The sequence below is a fragment of the Tachypleus tridentatus genome, chromosome 8, assembly GCF_004210375.1.
Source record: "Tachypleus tridentatus isolate NWPU-2018 chromosome 8, ASM421037v1, whole genome shotgun sequence".
In the NCBI taxonomy this organism is placed as follows: Eukaryota; Metazoa; Arthropoda; class Merostomata; order Xiphosura; family Limulidae; genus Tachypleus; species Tachypleus tridentatus.
In genome coordinates, this window is record NC_134832.1 from 116713536 (window position 1) to 116734688 (window position 21153).

General features: G+C 29.2%; 1 protein-coding gene across 2 annotated transcripts in view; it reads right to left on the reverse strand.

Moving 5' to 3' along the window:
- Positions 1-1207: 1207 nt before the first annotated feature.
- SCOT (Succinyl-CoA:3-ketoacid CoA transferase) overlaps positions 1208-21153 on the reverse strand; it is a 40493-nt gene continuing 20547 nt past the window's right edge. The window contains exons 9-16 of one of the 2 annotated variants that reach the window (XM_076451073.1): positions 20443-20557; positions 16344-16438; positions 14224-14345; positions 12697-12772; positions 12122-12298; positions 8423-8524; positions 4951-5008; positions 1208-4546 (exon numbers count right to left, since the gene is read on the reverse strand). In XM_076451073.1, coding sequence (XP_076307188.1) covers positions 4955-5008; positions 8423-8524; positions 12122-12298; positions 12697-12772; positions 14224-14345; positions 16344-16438; positions 20443-20557 — 741 coding nt within the window. In that variant the 3' untranslated portion in view covers positions 1208-4546; positions 4951-4954. Of the gene's footprint in view, positions 4547-4931; positions 5009-8422; positions 8525-12121; positions 12299-12696; positions 12773-14223; positions 14346-16343; positions 16439-20442; positions 20558-21153 lie in introns of both variants that reach the window. The other variant, XM_076451072.1, reaches the window with a different exon arrangement.

A 21153-nucleotide genomic window follows, 5' to 3' on the forward strand; every position in this document is an offset into this window, starting at 1 on the left:
AAAATAATAATATTCGTCATGTGCAAACGCAATTTTTAAAATGAAAATACACCGAGAAATATTGTGCTTTCCAGCCTGGGATTACACATCGTACTGGAGATAATTTACACACATGGTTTGTGTTATGGGAAAATTGTTTTTCGCCGTAAGGTTTTCTGTTCATCAAACACTTGCAATAAAAGTAACGTACCGAGTAATGAACAAATATTATATACAATAAACTTTATATTTTGTATGGATTTGTATAACTCACAAACTAACACGTATAAATAAACTAACCCAGCCTATAATAATTTAGGCTCATAATCTGATGAGCTCCGTCTATTTTGTTTATTTGAAATAAAAGATACGTATAAAGTTAATTACACCAAAATCCATTACTAATGCAGGAAGTAACAAATAGAACGTCGCTTAATAACACTTGTAAAATACGTTGAATAGTCTCATTCACCTACTTAAAGAAACATGTTTTTTGTTTCTAAAGACTAGAAACTGTGTTGCAAATAACTAGTTTCCATAACAATCCTTTAAAGAATTGTTTACGTAACATCCTTAGACGTTAAGCTGGTATTAGTACGGGTCACTGGCGTCATTACGATTTGAATAACCGATGTTTTCACACTCCGTGCTACAAGTTATTTATACATTTTACTAATTCTCCTATCTGAATGGACTGTCTCACAGTAACATATACAAAAAAAAGCTTTCTTTCTAAACTTAAAGATCTTAAACATGAAAGTAAAAATTCCAGGAAATGAAAATAAGTTTTCTATCAATTATAGATCTTTCTTAAAATACTGTTTGAACCAAAACGGGTAAGATATAATTGAGTTTCATTATCTCAGAGCATTAAATTATCATAATTAATTATTTGATATTTTCAACACGAAGACTACCTTACGTAACACAATAGATAAAAACCCAAGTCAGAGATTCCTAGATTCTAACACAACCATTTCCAATTTAAGTTTCTGACTAGAGGGAAGGCAACACCTGCCACCTACTCCTGACGGAATGTTTGATTATTATTCTTATAATGTAGTCAATAGACTGCAAGAATAGAGTATATTCAATGGCATATAATATGATCGAACTTTGGCCTTTTGATCTGCAGCCCAGCATGTTGGGTCATGAATGACCTATTTCTCACAAGGAAATAAAAAGTGTACTGTAATGTTTCAGCAGTTCATAACAACATAAGAACAACTCCACATCATTACATCTTTATTATTTGAAAGTTTGTTAATACAAAATGTAAAAACAGATACAAACAAAAATAATTTAAAACAACTAAACTTAACTTTTTTTCTTCTTCTTTGGAACAATATCAATCACTACAATAACTTATGGCATTCTCAGAGAGATCTATGTGTTGGCCAACCAACTACTTCTTAGACTACAAACTTTACTTTTGGAATAACTATAAAAATTTCACAAAGGCTTTATCTTTATATATAAAGTTGTTCACTTAAGAATTTCCTTTAATACAAAGCAATTATACCAATTTATCACAAAACATGTTGCTGGATAAAAATATTAACTCCTAAAGGTTCTTTTTGTTATTCTAAAATAAGAATTATTTTAAGCTTTTTTTTTCAATACAAATCATTATAGATGAGTCAATAAAGAGGTAATAACTGTTAATACACGTTTATAACTAAACATCTATAACTGTATATAATGTATATCAGTACACTGTTTCTGCCTACAATATACAATGACAAAAAAAACTGACAAAATTTATTCATATCACAACTAGATGATGACTGGTTTCAGTTCAAAATGATATACCATACTGTTGTATTAAACGTTTTTGTACATCACAAAAAAATCATCAAATAATAGCTTTGGTTTATTGATATAAAGTTATCTAATTTTCAGATGTGGATATAGTTCTCAGGAGAAAGAGTGCTGAAACAACTTTAATGTTAAAGCTTATAAGATATTCATTTAGCTTCTTAAGAAATCTAAGTAGTTACTTCAACACTAAAAATAACATTAATTATAAAGATTTTTTTCACTTCCAAAAGGTGAAGTAAAACGTTTTATATACCTTTACAGACTGCAAACTAGGTTTAATGTCCACAAAAAAGATGAACAATTTAATAAAATAAGTATTTCATGTGCAATATCAAACTATAAAGATGACTTTCAATGTTTCAAATGGCAAAAAACATCAGTATTAGACATATTATTATTAATTCAAAACTGAAACTTCCTTACTAAGTTAAATCAAAGGAGCAAAAAATTTAACATCAATTCCAGGGTTCATCACATGAATACAATAAACTACAGTTTAATCCTGAGGAAGAAATATCCACTTTTCAAAAGCTTACAAAAACACAATTTATAATTTCCATTACTTTACAATGACAGACATGACTATTGAACTAATTTCTTTTAAACTATCCTTGTAAAATCTGTGTACAGAATTTAAAATTATGTAGCACTTTGACTAATCAAAATAACCTTTAAAATTGTGCAAAACTTTATAAAAAGATATACAGATACAAAAATGAGTGTATAGCCAGTGCAACTTAATGAAGATATCCTTGTTTACCATAAGATATATAACAAACAAATTTATAATTACAGGTTCTATCACACTAATCAAATCTTCATTTTCCTTTAAGTAACACAAAGAAGTTCTCAGTTTAGTACTTTTGATAAATTATAGGGATATCAGCTTAAATAAAAGGTTCGTTTATTTGGAATTAATGACGTAGTCAAATTATCAAGCCTAATGGCATATTTGTGTTTAAATACTAAAAGCAAAATTGTTTACTATGTGATGAGTTAGGTTCTTTATAAATAGCCTTAAGGTTTAGAATTATAAAACAAATGTCCAATTCATCAAGGAATAATTATGACAATATATCTGAAATATTACATTTGTTATTAAAACAAAAGTTTCATTGAATAAGACATTTTTATGATACACGACATGGGTCATTACAATACTAGCAGTTGATATCATCCAGTGGTTTTAATTTAAAAAAATACTCAAAACCTACGACTAACCAATTAGTATTAGCTACAGATAGGAAGACACTGAACAACATATTAGCACATTACAGGATTAATAAAAATGTAGGTATTCTTTCAAATTAATATTTTTTTTTAATAAATAGACTTTGTACATACAGTTTGGTAGTTACTAAGTAAATGTTTAAATTAAACTTATGTCAGATATCTGTGCATTAAGGAATAGTGCTGCCATCTAGCGATAAAATAAACCATAGTTATAATTTTATATTGTTTTACCATTGTATAAAGTATACAGAGTGGGAAGAGAAACAAATATATTTTGTATGGTTAGGGTAAATGAAAAGGGGAATAAAAGCCTCGATTTTTTATTTTGTCTGCATTATAAATGGATCATATCTGAAAGCTCTGTTAAGTTTACCACTTTCAATGTCAATAATGTTTTTTCCAAAAGTACAAGTATGTTATAAAAAGATAATTTTTTGTGCACAATATTTTTTTCTTAGATTTTACAGTGTTTAGTAAACCATGCTATTCAGTTAAGGTTTTAACAGTTTTAGTTGTGCGGTTACTGCACAAAGAAATAGGTAATGTCGTACTTTGAACTTTAATAAATTAACTTGTATTATTTATATTAACAATACTGCTTACAAGACAAAACAATTCCATAAACCTAATTACTTGTATTCCTGATGAAGTTATAGATATAAATTAGTGGTAAAAAACTCACCAAAATAAAATACTTTTATCAATAAAACAAGACAACAACATTTCGAGCAACAGCCATTCATCAGTTTACCATTGACAAAGATGAAGGATTATTGTCCAAAACGATGTTTTCTTATTATATTGATAAAAATTATTTCAGTTTAGTGTGTTTTCCACCATTATTTCATATTCACTTTTGTATTTTGTTACTTCCTTGCCTAAGTAGTTATTTTACTAATTGAAGTTAGGGATATTGCAACATTCTGAGGTAAAATTAGCAACCAGAGATAAGCATGAGTGTTTTATGTAATTCAAAAAAATGTATATGCTTTGAAAAAAATAAATACCAAAAATGTCATGGATTTGAGGACTAGCAGGTTATACAGTTACACCATCAATCAATTTATGAAGTAAGCTGCATTTAATGGTCAACTAACTCATTATAAAAAGCAGTGTCCACATCACAACTCTGTAATAAACTTAAACATAAAGCACATCAACAATTTATGGCTACTTAAACTTATGAATCTAAGCTTAAAACATTTCCTGAAACTTAACATCTTTCATGTACCATACCAATCTAACTTCTCACAGTATATTTGGTAATAAATGACTATTAATTACAACCTAAAAAAACTTGAATAAAATAACAAATATTTGTATAATAACTGGCAACATAATTACTGTGAGAAACTAGAAAATCCCACAAAATTATTTCAAACTAACATTTTGCTGGCACAAAATTCAGTGTTGATAATTGTTAAGGCATTAAAGAGAGTACATGTGATGGCTGTATTCCCAGTATCTTGCGGCTTGAGCAACCAGACTTGCAAATGTTTTTCGGTTAATCGTTCTTTAAAATGGACAATAAAGAAAAAAAAATTAATAATGACACAATATTTCATACAATGACATCCCAATCATTGTAGCAAAGTATTTTATGCTATCATTATAGAAATACAAAAAAAACCAACAAACTAGTATGCAAACGACCAATAATAAAATACTAATTTAAAAATGAAATATTCAAACAAGACATGATCTCAAATAATCTTATACACATTTTAGTACAGATTAAATATTAATATTCTAAAAAACATTTAAATTTTGATGAAGAAAAAATATATACATGTCAGAAGAAAGAGGATGATACATATGATTAGTTACAAATTAATTAGAAATGTAACATTCAATATGTAAATAAAAATTACATACAGATATGAGAATATTTTATTTACCAAATCTAAACTTTTTCACCTGTTCAGTAATGGTCTGGAACATCAATTTGACCCATTGTTTTGAGGTCTGGAGACACCTGATGTAATAATGAAAAACTATCATAATGCTTAAATGTAACTTATTTCTGTAGGTCATAGTTACAGTATGCAAATTTAATTTTCATGCATGCTTAACTTTTGAAATAAAAATCTTATATGCAATAATTAGATATGTGATTTAAAGGTTTGAAAAACTACAAGATGTAAATTAATTTTATCAGAAAACAGATTTTTCTATCCATAAAATATTTAAAATACATCTAAAATAGCTGAACTCAATAAATTAATCACAAACTCGTGAGAATTAAGTATCCTTAAATAAGTTGGACCATTTTCATATTCATTGCTTTTGGTAGCAAAACTTTCAGGAACATTTAAATCATTGTTTAGTCACTATTAAAAGTAAATAAAAAAATCAGATAAAATCTGTAAAAGGAGAGTTTGAAAATTTCTACAAAAAGTAAACATATATTCAATGTTACGAACCTCTCAAGTGAAAAAAAGCAAGTGACTATTGAGTGAAAGGCATTATTAGGTAAGGAACAAAATAAAAAGGAATGAAAATCTGGGTAAGGAACAAAATAAAAGAAGTTTGAGGGAAAAACTAGAGACCAAGAAAGATTATATAAAATGCTGAGGCTTACTAATAAGTGTGCTTATGAAATAATGGTGATTCAGACTCAAACAATATTACTCGAAATAGCTATAAACACATTCCAGACTTTGACCTAAGGAACTAGCAGTTACACTTAACTCTTTCACAACAAATCACAAGTTAAAGGGCATATCATCCCATTTGTTGACTTGCATTCAAAATTTTATTGAACTACTATTTTATGAATTTATCCCAATAAACTTGGAATAAAATTGTAGATTATAATTCAAAATGTAACATTATATACCAGTTAATTTCTTAATTAAAAGTAAATGTTAGAAGAACACATCTAAATACAGATTTTTTAATGAGTCATGTGGTATGCTGAATGCAGCACTGTTTAAAATTAGATGTTTGTGATGTCAAAATACTAAATCTATACTTTTGTACAAATTAAGAACACTCAAATTAGTTGTACTGACAAGCCAGCATATAAAATAAAAACCTTGCATCTTTTTATTTTGCAGTGGTCCTGTCCAACTGTTTCCATTTTTTGAAATTGTCCCTTATATACTATAACTACAGTATATGACATGTGAATAACAAATCAACAGCTCAGAATGTCTCCAGAATGTTTTTTTTCAGTCATTTTTTTTAATCTGTGAAAAATCCACATCCTTTCAATCCAGATTTCCAAGGAGGTAGGTTGTATCTTTAGTCTGCTTGAACTTTCATAGTTTTCAAAATCTAAATAAATCTTAGTTACTAAGCTTAATAAATTATAGTGGAATTCTATGGTATCAGTGTAGTTATTTATGATTTTCTTGGTTATTCTAAAATAAATTCTAAAAAAATGTTGTTCAACATTTTCCACGTGCAAAATATTAAAAGGTTAAGCTGCCTATGTCTAGCAACAACGGAGTACAAAGGTCATGTTTTACTTCTTGATTTATCGTTTTATATTTAAAAAAAATAAGTTTAGCAATTTATTTCTAAATAATAATAATAATATATGTACATATATACTGATACATAACAACTGAAATGTGACTGTATATTACATAATACTAGTCCACTAAAACTCAGCCAAGACAGGGAAAACTAAAAGTCAGTTTTATATTACTGAATACGTGACCTGAGTGAAAGTTACGCAATGTTAGCTAGGCATGACTGGGAGGTCAATATAATAATAATAATAAAAAAGTTAGGATATAACGTTCACATATAAGATACATAGACTAAACATTTGTATTTTTGCATTATATGTGATCATTCTAGCAGGAAAAAAGCTCAATTTATATTTTTTTTGTAATGGTTACAAGCTTGGTTAAAGTAAAGAAAATAAAGTCTTACTGAAAACAAGCATTTGAAAGGTATTTATGAAGTCTTAGAGATTATGTAAATAAAACTTGAGATTTTTGGGACAAAGAGTAGTATTCTTAATCATAACTTTGGATCAGATTAGTAACAAAAACTATTTTCACAAACAAATCTTTAATAAAAAATGTTCATTAAAAATCTGATTTTTTGTATACACAATATTTCTAATCTTTACTAAAAAAGTCTACCAAATTTTGTGAACATACACATGTTGTATCAAAATGTATAGTACAAATACTTAACATGTGCAAATGTGTAGACGAACTCGTGTATATTATTCCAAGTCCATAGTGAAAGGGTGAATGACACCAGACAAACACAGGACCATTTGAGAAGTCAGTAAGTGCCTATGACGTTAGAAGTGACTTTATAAAAAAACATATTACTATACCTTGAAGGGAAGTGACAACTGGAAGTGTATATATGAAAAAATCACCATCAATTAGCATATAGTGATATGTTTCGATTTGGATATTTGGATTTAATATACTCAGAGATTTATGCCAATGTTAATAAACAGCAGTCAAGGGTAGTTCCATCCAAACTAATTAACAAGTAATTACAGTTTCAATCTGAGAAAAGATTGCAGACGTACCAATCAAACTTAAAAGGCTACTTTTGCAAGTAGGTGCCTTGAAATTGTTAAGATGTCAAAAGGAGATAAATTAATATAAAATGCTACATTTCTCAGTTAAATAAGGGTTCTGCAACTGATCTGAACCTGTCCAGGGAAATTTCTGTGCAAAAATGGCCATTCTTCACAGCATTGTCTACTTAAGTCACACAAACGTTTTTGCAAATACATGATATGAATACTTTAACATCTGAGGAGAGAAAAATGAAAAACATTAACTGTATTGAAGATTTGGCAAGGTTAGTAAAATTTATTACAGAATGGCTAAGAGATACATTAGAAAATTTGCTATCACAGTTATATAAGAAAACCCATGACTGAAGGAGTTGCTTTCGTGAATGTAATAGATAACTTGTTCATTGTGATAGATACGTTAATGTATATAATATATGGATAACTAACCAACAGAATGATATTCTCAATGAAGAGTACGATAATTTTAACACTGATTTATTTCACAATAATTATGAAAGTTTGGATGTAAACAACTATATCAGCACTGTGTATTAAAAATGTGTTGTGTGCAAAACAGTCGACTGAATTTTATTATTCCAAATATAAGCCTCAAACTGATGGCTTGTATACTTACCAACAACTGCATATCCTAGTACCAAATAAATATTTATAACAGGTGCTAAATCAAGCCCAAATGATTACCTCCAAAGAAAACTGCCTGTTTCAGTCCTGACCACAACATTATTTCACTTTTAAGGTAAATCAAAAAGACACCCACTTTGTGAAATTACTATTTTATGTTTTGTAGCTATTTTACAAATATTTTCCTCAGTCACATTATAACCAGGATGCATAAAACAACAATGACACTGCATCCTTAAATCCTACCTCAAACGAGCAAGCAGTGTTATCTACAATTTGTTGGACATCAACACCTTCAGCTATTTCCATTAAAGTTAATCCTTTCTCTGCATCAACAGTAAATACACCCTGTAAAAGGTAAAACCAAAGTAAATCCACACAAAGTGAAATATATACAATCTGAATAAAGATAACCTACAAGTGTAACCAACAAAAATAAAATTCCACAATTACAAACCTGTGTGTTGGTGCAAGGTAAAATACTCGTACATTCAAGAGCACATATTTATCATTTCTAAATATATTATTCACAAGATAAAATATTCTCATATATATTGCTTATTAAATTTACAGAGTGATTATCATAAGTTAATAAGTGAAAATTTGTTTAGTAACTAAGCAAATGATATGTTATAGATAAAAATCTATTAATTGCTAGCATTTAAAATAAACCTAATTTGCACTTTTAAATAAGTATAACAAATTTCACATCATCAAGTCCTAAGAGCAAGATTAAACTCACATATTAACATGTATAAATATTCACTTTAAGCACTATCTTATGTGGTTATATATAGTTTATATATCATCAGAAATACAAGATGCAATACAACACAACTATTAATTAGTAATTGTTTGATAAGAAAAAAAAACAACATTACAGTACATGTTCATGAATAAATCTTGTTAATTATAAAGTGACTACTAAAAGGTAATAAAATGAAACTAATTCTTGTTTATTTTATAGTTAAGTTCAAGTCTGGTTTGAAAAGTTTATTAATTTGGTTAATTTTGGTGTAGGAATTATCAATCAAGCCTGAGTTTTTTTTCATTATACCTAAATTGATAATTTTTTGTTTGTCTTAAACATCAAAATTTTTACCAGTTATATAATTTTCCAATGATTTATGCTCCTCTCCAAGTTTCAAACTCTCATCAAATTCTTCCTTTTCGGCCTAGTTTACAACAAAGATCAGCCTAAAATTTGCAAGCTGTACAATGTATACAGCTGCAAAAATCATTTCAGTTTTTAGCTTTGTTGGATATAATGTATAACACTGAAGTTTAAACACTTTTTTTTCAATGGTAAGCACACAGCCAACAAGTGAAAAAAGTCCTGATACTTCTGACGATAAAATGATTGGTGTGACAATATTATCAACACAAAAAACCTGGTAACAAAAACACACAGTAAAGCCATCATGGACTTTATCATATGATGTTCATGACTGCAATAAAACTTTCAAAATGCAATATTTTCATAATTTTCTATGAATCTCTAAAAACTTACACATATATGCTTCTTGTAAAATAGTATTAAACATTATGCTTCTGTTAATAACATATATAGTTACAATTTTTCTTCTTGTTAGTTCAATATTTTTAGCCCACAGCCTTAACAGTGTTCACATTAAATATACACATCAGTTACATCTGTTTTTGTGTGTACCTTTTGAACAATTGGAATATGGTATAGTGTGTCTGTCTTGATGTCATCAGGAGAAAATTCACTGGTTTTACTTACTAAGAATTTTTTGTTGCTGTAATGTATTTGACTAAGAAATACTAGGAAAGATAATATGGTATTATTTCACACGTTTTGCAATGCAATGTTTGATAACATTATTACATGCATTACAAAATGGGATCTTTCAACTAGTAATACATAAAGTTTGGATAACTGATCAAATAGTTTTAAAACAGTAAATGTAAAACTATGTATCACAGTTATAATGAGTTATATCAAGTAAATCAATTCATCAGTGGTCAAATGTGACCAGTTAAGCAATCAAATAAGCAAGAAACTGGCCACCAGTAAATTATGATACTTGTGTTTAAAATTGTAGTTATATGCATTCTTAGTATATTTTATTTTAAAAAACTAGGTTACAAGATAAGAAACAAGAAATCAATAAAAAAAACAACTAAAAAAGCTATTATAGTAATTAATAGCTCAGATCAATAAACACTGACATCTTATGTTTCTTTCTGATAATACACTGTAGTGTAAGGACATATTGCTGTTTTCACTAACTTCTGGAAAAAAAAATTAGATGCTCCATCCTTGATCTGTGCTTATTTATACAACATTAAATAATACAACTGTTACTCTCTAGACAAAAAAATAAGTAAGGTGGATCAGATCACCTAGATCTACTATAGATCCACACCTGCAGGTGGATCAGTTCACCTAGATTTACTATAGATCCACACCTGTGTATAGGACATTTACAATTTTGGTTATTAATTGTTAAAAAAAAATTAAAGGAGCTGGTTCCCTTGATCTCCTGTCTGTGTATACAACATTAATAATGAACACACACAATTATAAATCAAAAATGTTTTACAATGTGAAGAAAACAGTAAAAATTACAGTTAAGTAGCCAGACAGTACATGGTGGGCAATAGCAGCCAGTTGTCTTCCCTTTAGTCAGCAGTTCAAACTAGTAATAGGGACAAATAACCTTAACTTTACAATAACAAAGATAAACTGAGCAACTTTAATGCCAGTGGAAATTGAATCTAAGGCCCTCGCATCATTATGTAGTTTTGTGCTTAACAATAAATAAATGTAATGGCAGTATTTCAGTTGCTTAGATAGTTAGATAATTGAAAACTTTAAATAACTGGAAACTATAAATTTTGAACAGTTGATTATTTTAATGACAATTGGTTTAGTCATAATTTCAATTAATTAGTTGTTGGAATAATCAGAAATTGTAAGACACCAGAACTAATTTTTATTGATTATTTACACAATATTAATCATTTTATCAATTAAATTGCTCAGCTCTAGCAGTGAATACTCAACAAAGATTGTGTGGGCATTCATGAAACACGTCTCATACCATTATTTACTGATAAACAGGTGAATATATTTAGAAAGGTGGTCCACAGGATGTCTCACAACATTCTTGAAGGGATTCAGGATCAATGTTGTATTTTGTGCAGGAGCAAGTTAGAGATCAGGAGAGTGGATATAAAGATCAAGAAAGAAATGTGTGTTCATGCTCCTTTATAGGAAGACATACTTCCTATATGCAAAATGATTGTCAACTTGCCATATGCAGTGACCATGGGATTCTGTGTGATAAAACTGTTGGAAAACCATCATATGCATGTACTAAATGGACTAAGGAAGGCAGAGAGGGATGAATGGTGCTCTTTGGACAAAGTCTTTTGCAGTGGAAAATGTAATACAGGCCTATTTTCAAGATGCATAATCATTAGGTAGATCATGACTGAAGTAGGCAAAACTGCCTATGTAGATGTGGTGAGGTTCAACAATGTTTAATATAGCATATCAACCCTTTGTACAGTAATCAAGTTATGCCATTTTGATAAAATGATGAGAAAACTAAACTAAATTAATATAAAAGAAGACCATTTGAATTCTAGCAGTGTATCATTATTTAAATACATACATGTAAAGACATCCTTCCTTGTATTACAGCCATGGTCACAATGTTTTATGTTTGGAATTTTTTTCTCACAACATTATTTGTTGGAATCCACAAGTAGTTCCACCTTGAGATAGGTGTAATGTGTTGTTTTGATGAGTATACATGTAAACATACCTTCTTCCAAATCAATGCTGTGACTGAAATATACTCATTGTTATTAATGTTTTCACACAGTAGTAATGAAACATATTTCCTAAAGTTTTTATTGTATTTGGTGAGAGACAGTTTAAACTCTTATAGTTCATGTAACTGTATTACTTACTAATTCAGTTATGATTAAATCCACACAGTTCTTTCCAGTCAAAGGTAAAGAGCATGTCTCCATGATTTTGGCACTTCCTTCCTTCTCAGTATGGGTCATGGTGACAACTACCTTTGTTCCTGCTGTGTGGCTAGACACTAAATCCATTGCTCCACCCATACCTTTTACAAGCTTGCCCTGGAGTTGCAGTACAATAATAGAAGCACTGCTAAGTATTTTTTTTCTTTTTCAATAGAAAAGTTTTCCAATATTTAAATATAAAAACAAAAATGTGAAGTTTCCAGGTATCCTTTAACTTATTTTAAAATGTGGAACTTAAATATAATCTTTTAAAATGCAAAAGTTCGTAAAATGTTTATTATAAAACAAACATGCTTAAAAATGTTAATAAGTACTCTTTAGAAAACAAACAAATCATGATTGTTATCTTTAAACTTGCAACTTTATTGCTATCAAGTACTTATAGAAACATTCCTGTTGTTTTTTTCAAAGTTAAACTGTAAAATGTAGATAGAATATTATCAAAACTGTATTTTCTTATGCAGGTAGAGAAATATGGAAAACCTATAACTTACTGGTATAAGCCAGTTAGCCAAGTCTCCATACTGTGAAACCTGCATAGCTCCCAACATTGTTAGGTGGATATGTCCTCTATGTATGTTTAAAAGGAATCAATCACTATTTTAATAAAATACTGTGTAACAGTAAAAGAATAAATTACCATATTTAATTATTTATATTTACTAACATACCAAGTTCAGTCTAAACTTGGTTTCTGAAACATGCAAGAAACTAAAAATGCAAAGACAACCAATATATAAATGAAATGCCAATGAAAATAACAAATTTAATATCATATTTTAATTCTTATTCATATATATTTTATTTTAAAATAATCCACATTAATTATTGATTACAAGTCTAGTTAGAAACTGAATTTAAAAATGCTTGCAGCAATCTCCTTCAAAATCATTAACAAAATATTTTAATACATATATACAGCTTGGCATGGCTAGGTGGTTAAGGTGCTCGACTTGCAATCTGAGGGTTCAAATCTCCATTGCACCACACATGCTCACCCTCTCAACCATGAGGGCATTATAATGTATGCTCAATCCCACTATTTGTTGGTAATGGAGTAGCTCAAGAGTTTGCAGTGGGTGGTAACAACTAGCTGCCTTCTCTCTAGTCTTACACTGCTAAATTAGGGATGGCTAGTGTAGATAGCCCTCACGTAGCTTTGCACATAATTCAGAAACAAACAATACTTATATACACTTAATTACCTTCAAAGTAACTAATAATGTAAAGATTCAATAAGTTAGTTTTTTATTCATTAAGTACACACCAAACTGAATTTAACTGAAGCCATCAGCCCTAAAAATAACATCTCTGAAATGATGTCTCACTAAAATGTTTTGGAGTTGTCAGAAATAATAAGCGGTTAAATTTTTAATATTAAATCCTTAACAGAGAACACAAAGCTATGCTTAGTTATATTTTGTGTGAAATACAATTCATAGAATTAAAATATTACAATCAATTCCTGTACATATACAAGAAACTTGTAGCATATTGCAACACGTTAAGTTCATTAAAAATGTAATGAAAAATAATCAAATAAAGATATATCAAAGTATATTTCATGCAATTTGAGTCTAAGTTTTTGGTAGATATAACTGGTTTCTAAATGCTTATAAAAAATACATTAAGTCTTAAAGTTTGACAAACACCCTATTTCAGGACATAGATATAAAATAAATTTCTAAAAAAGGTATCATTCTTATTTCTATAAAAAGATATATCTTTACAAAATAAACTGATATTTCCATTGCTTTCATGAAACAAAGTTAAACATTATCACAAACCTTTTACACACTTAGACAAAGGAAATGTCTTATTGTGAATCTTACCACAGATTATTCTCTTTTATAGAGAGTGAAGAGTTTTACTTGTTTCATTTGTACACACTTGGACAACACATATTTGTAACTGATTGAGGTGACATTGAAAGTCACTACTAAAGTCTACTTTTGTGAGATATAACACAAGATTCTGAAACTGGAACTGCTATTTTTTTTACACTGCAATAAGTATCTTACCCTCGAATCATAGCAAAAGATTCATCACTGGGGAAAAAAGAAGAACCTTGCACCACTGTAACAGTCTCTTTCCCTGCATTAATCAAGTCAGCATCAACTTCACTTTCTAATGGGTAAGGGCCCTAATCAAAATTGAATATAACAGTTTTAAATGTGGTGGAAAAAAAAGAGGGTACCACAAATCTAATGTATTCCAGTAAACCTGGTTTAATAACATTTTAATTTAAATCATGTGTATATCTTTTGTTACAAACAAAAGATATACAACCCAGTCTTAAATATATCTTCATGTTTATATCTACATAAATAAAAACTAGGTTTGACTAAGGCAGAGGTAACCCTAGCCTCTCACCAGTTTGCATTTGGTGATCTTACAATCAATTTTGCAAATAAGTATTAAACTTTCTAAAATTCTGGTGATTAAAGATATTTAATGAATAGAGCAATAAACTTGTCAGTACTTTTACACAAACAAGCAAATCAATAAAAGTTGTGTAATATTTGCCCAAACATGATTTGCATGACCAATAAAATTCCTGCAAGATCAAAAGAAAAATGCACCATTAGTCTCTATAAATGAAAGATACTTCCAGGCCAATATTTAAAGATATTGGTTTTTGATAATAAAAAAAATGATTGAAAAATCCAAATACTTAATTAAAAGAAAACTGATTTGACTTCTTTTTTAAAACAAATAATTTTGCCAGAAGTGTTACGTTTATGACTACAAAGTACCTGTTTTCATAGAAACTGCACACCCACATATGGTTATGTAGTGAAGTAATAGAAATTTATGATTTACTTTTGTGTGTGTACAGGTGTGGTTGTATGTATTTTAAAGAATTGGTATCTAACCACAAAAACACACTCCTTGAAATAGTTACTATTATCATTACTTAAAATGTTTACAAATGTTAAATACAATTTAACACATAATTTGGTTTTAAATTTATCAATCATTTCTTTATAAACTGTTTAACATGTATTATCAGCAATGAAATAAAACAGTTTAAAGTTTTGGTTAAGTTGATAATGCATTAAATAATTTATCAACTTCTAAGCAATGTGAAAATTTCTTAATTACCAAATTCGAAATTATATAATTCAGTAAACAAAATTTTTTTTGGGATTGAGATTTGTTCTGTACACCACATAATAACATTGTTTAGCATTAAGATAGTTCTTGGGTAATTTAGAGCTGCAGTGTGTAAACTGAGGGGGTGTGCCTCCTTTGTGGTTCAGGGAGGGTTGGTAGGGGTTAATATCACTATATGAGCATATAATGTATACCTGAAAAACATAAATTAAAAAATAATGCACACTAGCCAAAATAAACCCACAATGATGAAACATCAGTGGAAACATGTTTGTTTACAATAATAATTAATTTTAATAATAATTATTATCGGAATAACAAATGGTTATTTTCTTTCTTATTGCCAAAATATATTCAAATAGGTTATACGAGGTGTGGGGAGTACAACAAAATGCATGTTAAAAAAAAGTGAGGATACCATAAAAATGTTAGTACACCAATGTGAACTAGATGTGCATCATTCAATTGTACTGTTATTTTATGTAAAGTACCAGTTTGTAATAATTAAAAACAAAGGATTATTTACTTCCTCTCAGCATTTAAATAATACATAAATTATTGTAAATAATTACACATTATCCTTGATTACCACATTAAATATTTTGTATTGGCTAATAGACACATGTTTTGCTGATATAAATTCAATTTAACTAATCTATTGGGCAAATAGTTAAATCCCTGCTAAAGACAGTGAGAATGTCCTATAAGAGATCAGCAAAACATCCTTTAATGATTATGATATGAGAATAAAGAAAACCCAACTGATGACCTAAAGTAGAGTGGAACACTTTGTGTAACTCTCATAGTCAAGAGTAATTATTATTAAAAGATGTTTAGCAACTCTTTTGAGGTTATTCAATAATTCCTTTAAAACCAAATTATACATAAATAATTTCTATGATGATTATTTTTAGTTTTCTAAACTAAAGAAAAACTGCATGTTTTAAAAACATTCACAATTCTTAATTTGAAAAGTTACAAAATAAAATATCATATATCAAAAACAAAGGAAATTTGATCTTACCAGTCCCAAAATGCCATTTTCACTGTGAAGGGTAACTTTCACAGAAGGTGGAATGTAGTTACTGGCTAACATTGGCATGCCGATACCCAAATTTACTAAACAACCTGTTAAAGCCAAACTAGAAACTGACAGAAAATTAATCTCCCAAAGTCAAAATGTAAAGTGAAAATGATTTCTCAAAAAAAAAAAGGTACTTAAATTTTATACACATAGTTATAAACCCTACCAAAATTAGCTCCCTTTCCTCTGATAACAAGGATAAAGCTTCATGAATATCTGCTCAGTAGTTTAATATATATATAAAATCTATCACTCACACCATTTAAGTAATATACATAATTCCTATAATAGATTATAATGACAAACTGTTAGGTCCTGGTTACTATTTAACATGGGATCTTTCCCTCAACCAGATGAAGTGTTTTTGGGTGGACCAGCAAGAAAATGAAACTCTGGTAATTATTCTTAGAGGTTTTTCATATGCTGTTTGATAGTCAGAAATATACTGCATTCAAACACACAATCTGTATAATAGTAGCACATTTTGGTTAGGACTTACAAGCCATCAAATAGTGTTTCAGAGTAGCTGCACCACCTTACTGGTAATGGTCACATGCTAGAATTGTTCATCCCTTTCTTTATTCTTAAATCAAATTACATGACTTTTCTTCATTATCCACTTAAGATTGGAGAGTTTGTTCATTTTCTGATCTGCTGGAATTAATACTACTACCATTATTATTGTCCTTATCAGTATCAAACTTATTTTTGAATGCTGCTACAGGATCTCTATGTTTGATAGATAGACTTGCCTCAAAAAGAGCTGTAAAAAAGCCCATCGTGAACATATGGGAACCTTGCATATACAGGTACTTGAGGGAATAACAGTAATTCACAAAGATGAGTCAAAGAGTAGCAAATTTCCAGTCATGGTCAGTGGGATGTTGGAGTCATGTGTTTAAGATCTAAAGGGCTTTGGTCTCAAAATCAAATACAACAATGGGAAAGAAAAGAAGGCTCATAAAGTAGGCTTGTTGATTACACAATAAGAAGTACTGTTGTTAACTATGGGGCTTCCGTTGATGATTTGGACAACCAGTCAGTCAGTCATGTTCCGTTTGATTTGGAAAGTGTAATTTGCAATCATCATATTCCATAGTATGCTACACCCTGTTTAACTGTCATCACAAACAGATAAATCCCAGATTTTTTTTACATCTGATCACTGTCACCAAGATGCCTTTGAATGAATAAACCTTGCATTAAAATAAATGCATGTAAAATCTGTGAAGTTATCAGTATTATCAAGTCTCACTAGAAAAATAAGCAGTACATTTCAAAAAGCATTTCTGTATGGCTCACCCTAAACATATCAATTTGCATGGCTTTACTGGAATACAAAATGTATCAACTTGGGTGTGTTTAACTGAAAAGGAGTAGAGATAGGATGATTCTAACATTGTAATGATGTGTAGGTTATTCATTGACCTGGTTAATTACTGATATCACTCCTACAATGTTTTTACTGTGTTGAAGTCAGCTCTTACTTAAAAAAAAAACAACATAAAACAAAAGACTTCAGAATAAAAGAAGCCCAGGAAATTGCAAACTACAGCTCTTAAAATTCCAAAGCAACTTCTTAAAACAAGTCCAATTCCACTTATTATAAGTACAACTGAAAACACTGAAATATACAAGGGAAAGACAAATTAAAATGTGGCCCCCTTTGAAAATGTTGTTGAATTATTACATCTTTTATTAAATAACAGAAAAATACAGAATACACTCAATATAATCTGTTCAAATATGAACTCAAATCCAAATTTTAACACTGGCTTTCGTAAATATCTGAACTTTCATTGAATTTAGTTACATATTCTCATAAAATGATTGAATGTAAAAATGAAACTCAAAATAACACAAACCAGGTTCACAAGTTAATGTTTACCCAGCATTCTCTTGGATTTTAGTTCTGCTTCACATTGACACTGCGTGCTTTCAATGAGTTTGCGCAGGTATTCCCGAGTGACTGATTGCCATTCTTCTTTGACTACTTCAAACTTTTGTAAGTTGGTTTAACTCAGCCAATAAGTTTTCATTTGGATTTATATCAGGTTATTGATCTGGCCATTCCATAACATTAATTATCTTATTTCTAAGCTATCTTTTAATGACTCCACAACTGCAGAGAAGCTTGATCATTTTTATTGGATAACTGGAAAAAGAAGATCTAAAAAACTACAGCAGGTGCACAACACTTTTTATGAGAAAACGTAACTAAAATCATGAAAAGTTTGGGTGTTTATGAAAGCCAGTATTAAAATTAGGATTGGAGACCATATTTAAACAGATCTCATCAAGTGCATTTTAACAAATAGTTTTATGTATTTTGGAATTATCTAATAAAAGGTATACAAATTAACAGCATTTTCAAGGAGGGACACTTTTTTGTTAACCATTTGTATATTTACTAAATCTATTTTCAGAGATAAAACATTTATTCATACACTAAAAGTCCTCGAACAGTAGACAAGCACCAAGTGATTTGAAATTAGTTAATGTCACTCTTTATCTTCAACGTAGGTAATAGTTGTCCCAGTAATTATAGGCCTACTAGTTTTACATCAGTTGTGGGAAAGGTTTTTGAAAGTCTGATAAGATATTTTGCAAAGCCATTTAACAAAGTTCAAAATTTTATCAGATCAGCAACATGATTTCACTAAGGGAAAAGCTTGCCTTACAAATCTCTTGACATGTTTTGGAAATGTCACTACACATAAATGAGGGTAAGGGTGTAGATTTGACATATTTGGATTTTTCAGAAAGCATCTGACAAAGCCCCACATAAAAGCATATAAAAAAACTTCTCTATAGATATGGGGGGGATAAGCCAATTGATTGGAGAGAAGAGTGGCTTGATGAAAGAAAACATAGGATTGATATAAATGGAGTTCAGGCAAATTTGATTAATGATGCAAATAGTGCACTTCATGATTTAGTCTTAGGACCATTGTACTTTTGGATTTACATTAATGATATAGATGAAAGAATGGTCAATAAATTATTTAAATGCAGGATATTACATGTGGGTTATCATAATTTGAGTTATTAGTATAATTTGTATGGGAGTAATCTTAACAGTATCATGAAAGAAAGGGAACTTGGAGTGATGGTTATCAGTCTTTTAAACCATCCACATAATTGTGATGTTGCTAGTAGGAGGGCAAAAAGAATTATCAGTTGTATCTACATAAATGTCAAATCCAAGTCTAAAGGGTTTATAATTTCATTGTATACGTACCACTTTTGGAATATCATCTTCAGTCATCAGTTTTTTACCTTAGGAAAGATGTTGAATTGTTGGAAAGGGTTCAGAAAAGGGTTTCTAGAATGGTGCCTAAGATGAAGGGGTTGACATATAATATGTGGTTTAAATCTTTGAAATTGTCTTCTCTTAAATAAAAAAGAGTTGGGGGGGATCTGATTGAAGTTTTAAAGATTGTAAAAGGAATTGATAACGTTAATGCATCAACAGTTTTCACATTTAACAGTGAGAATTACAGAACTGGGGTCAACAGTTGACCTATGGAATGGGTTGCTTTCGAATGTTGTAAAGGCAGTAAATTTGAGTGAATTTAAATGAAACCTTGATAGATAAGGGCTGGCTTTGATTTTTTTTTTTAAATAGCTTTAGCTTGTCTTAAGAAATGGGACAGCCAAGATGGATCAACAAGCCTTTCGTTGTTTCTAAATATATTATTATATTCATCATAATGCATTCTTAATTACTGATTTACCCATGTTACTTATATTACCCATAAATGTTAATTAAAAATTAAAATTGAAAATTAATTAAATCTTTAAAAAGAGCAATGAAAAGAATATTATGACAGTTTTAATCATTTTGAGTATGATTATTCTTTTTTTGTTCAATGATGACATTTTACAATCTAGTAACAGATATAATACAAAAAAAGTCCCTAACTTTAATAAATAGCTTGAATAATTATTGAAGATATTTTTCTAGAATTACACCAGAACATTGATTTACTAATTTCAACTGACCAATGACCTATATACAAACACAATGATAGGATACTGTACATTCCATTCTGGAACTCTAATGCTGCTCTGCGAATTATACGTTCTCGGATTTCTTCTGCAGGATTAGTGGAGTGTTTAATGTCAGCCTTTGCTTTTCTTACTTTCCTTCTCTGTTGGAATTATAGTTGAATGTTACAAACACATAAAATAAAAGATTTAAAAGAGATGCACTAATGAGCATGCGCAATAAAAATGCAATATTTAATCTAAATGTATACAATAAAAATTCTGATTAATTACTATGTTTGTTTTGACAAAGAAATAAGGATGTCATTTCTTTTCTATTTTATAAACCAACTGCGAGTCTTTGAAATAACGATTAAAGCCACCATGTTAAACACTGTTTATGTACAAATATATTTTGTATACACAACCATACAATACCAATTCATTACATTAGTTGACTAAGGAAAAACAATTTGAGTTTACTTTTTCTAAAATATGGGTATTATATGATTTTACACAGTAACTTTAAATGATAATGACATTTTTTTAAAGATCTTATATAATATTTCTCACTTTTAATACATAATTTCTTCAGAAATGGAGCTCATTTTGGCAAGACTTTTTCAGCTTTAAAAGCACAATCCAGCAATTGTTATGCAATTAGTATCTCCAATTTTGTGTATTTATAACTGATGTGGAAACATCCATGAGAAAATTACTTTCAAATTAAACAGCATTTAATGCAATATGTGGGTTAAAT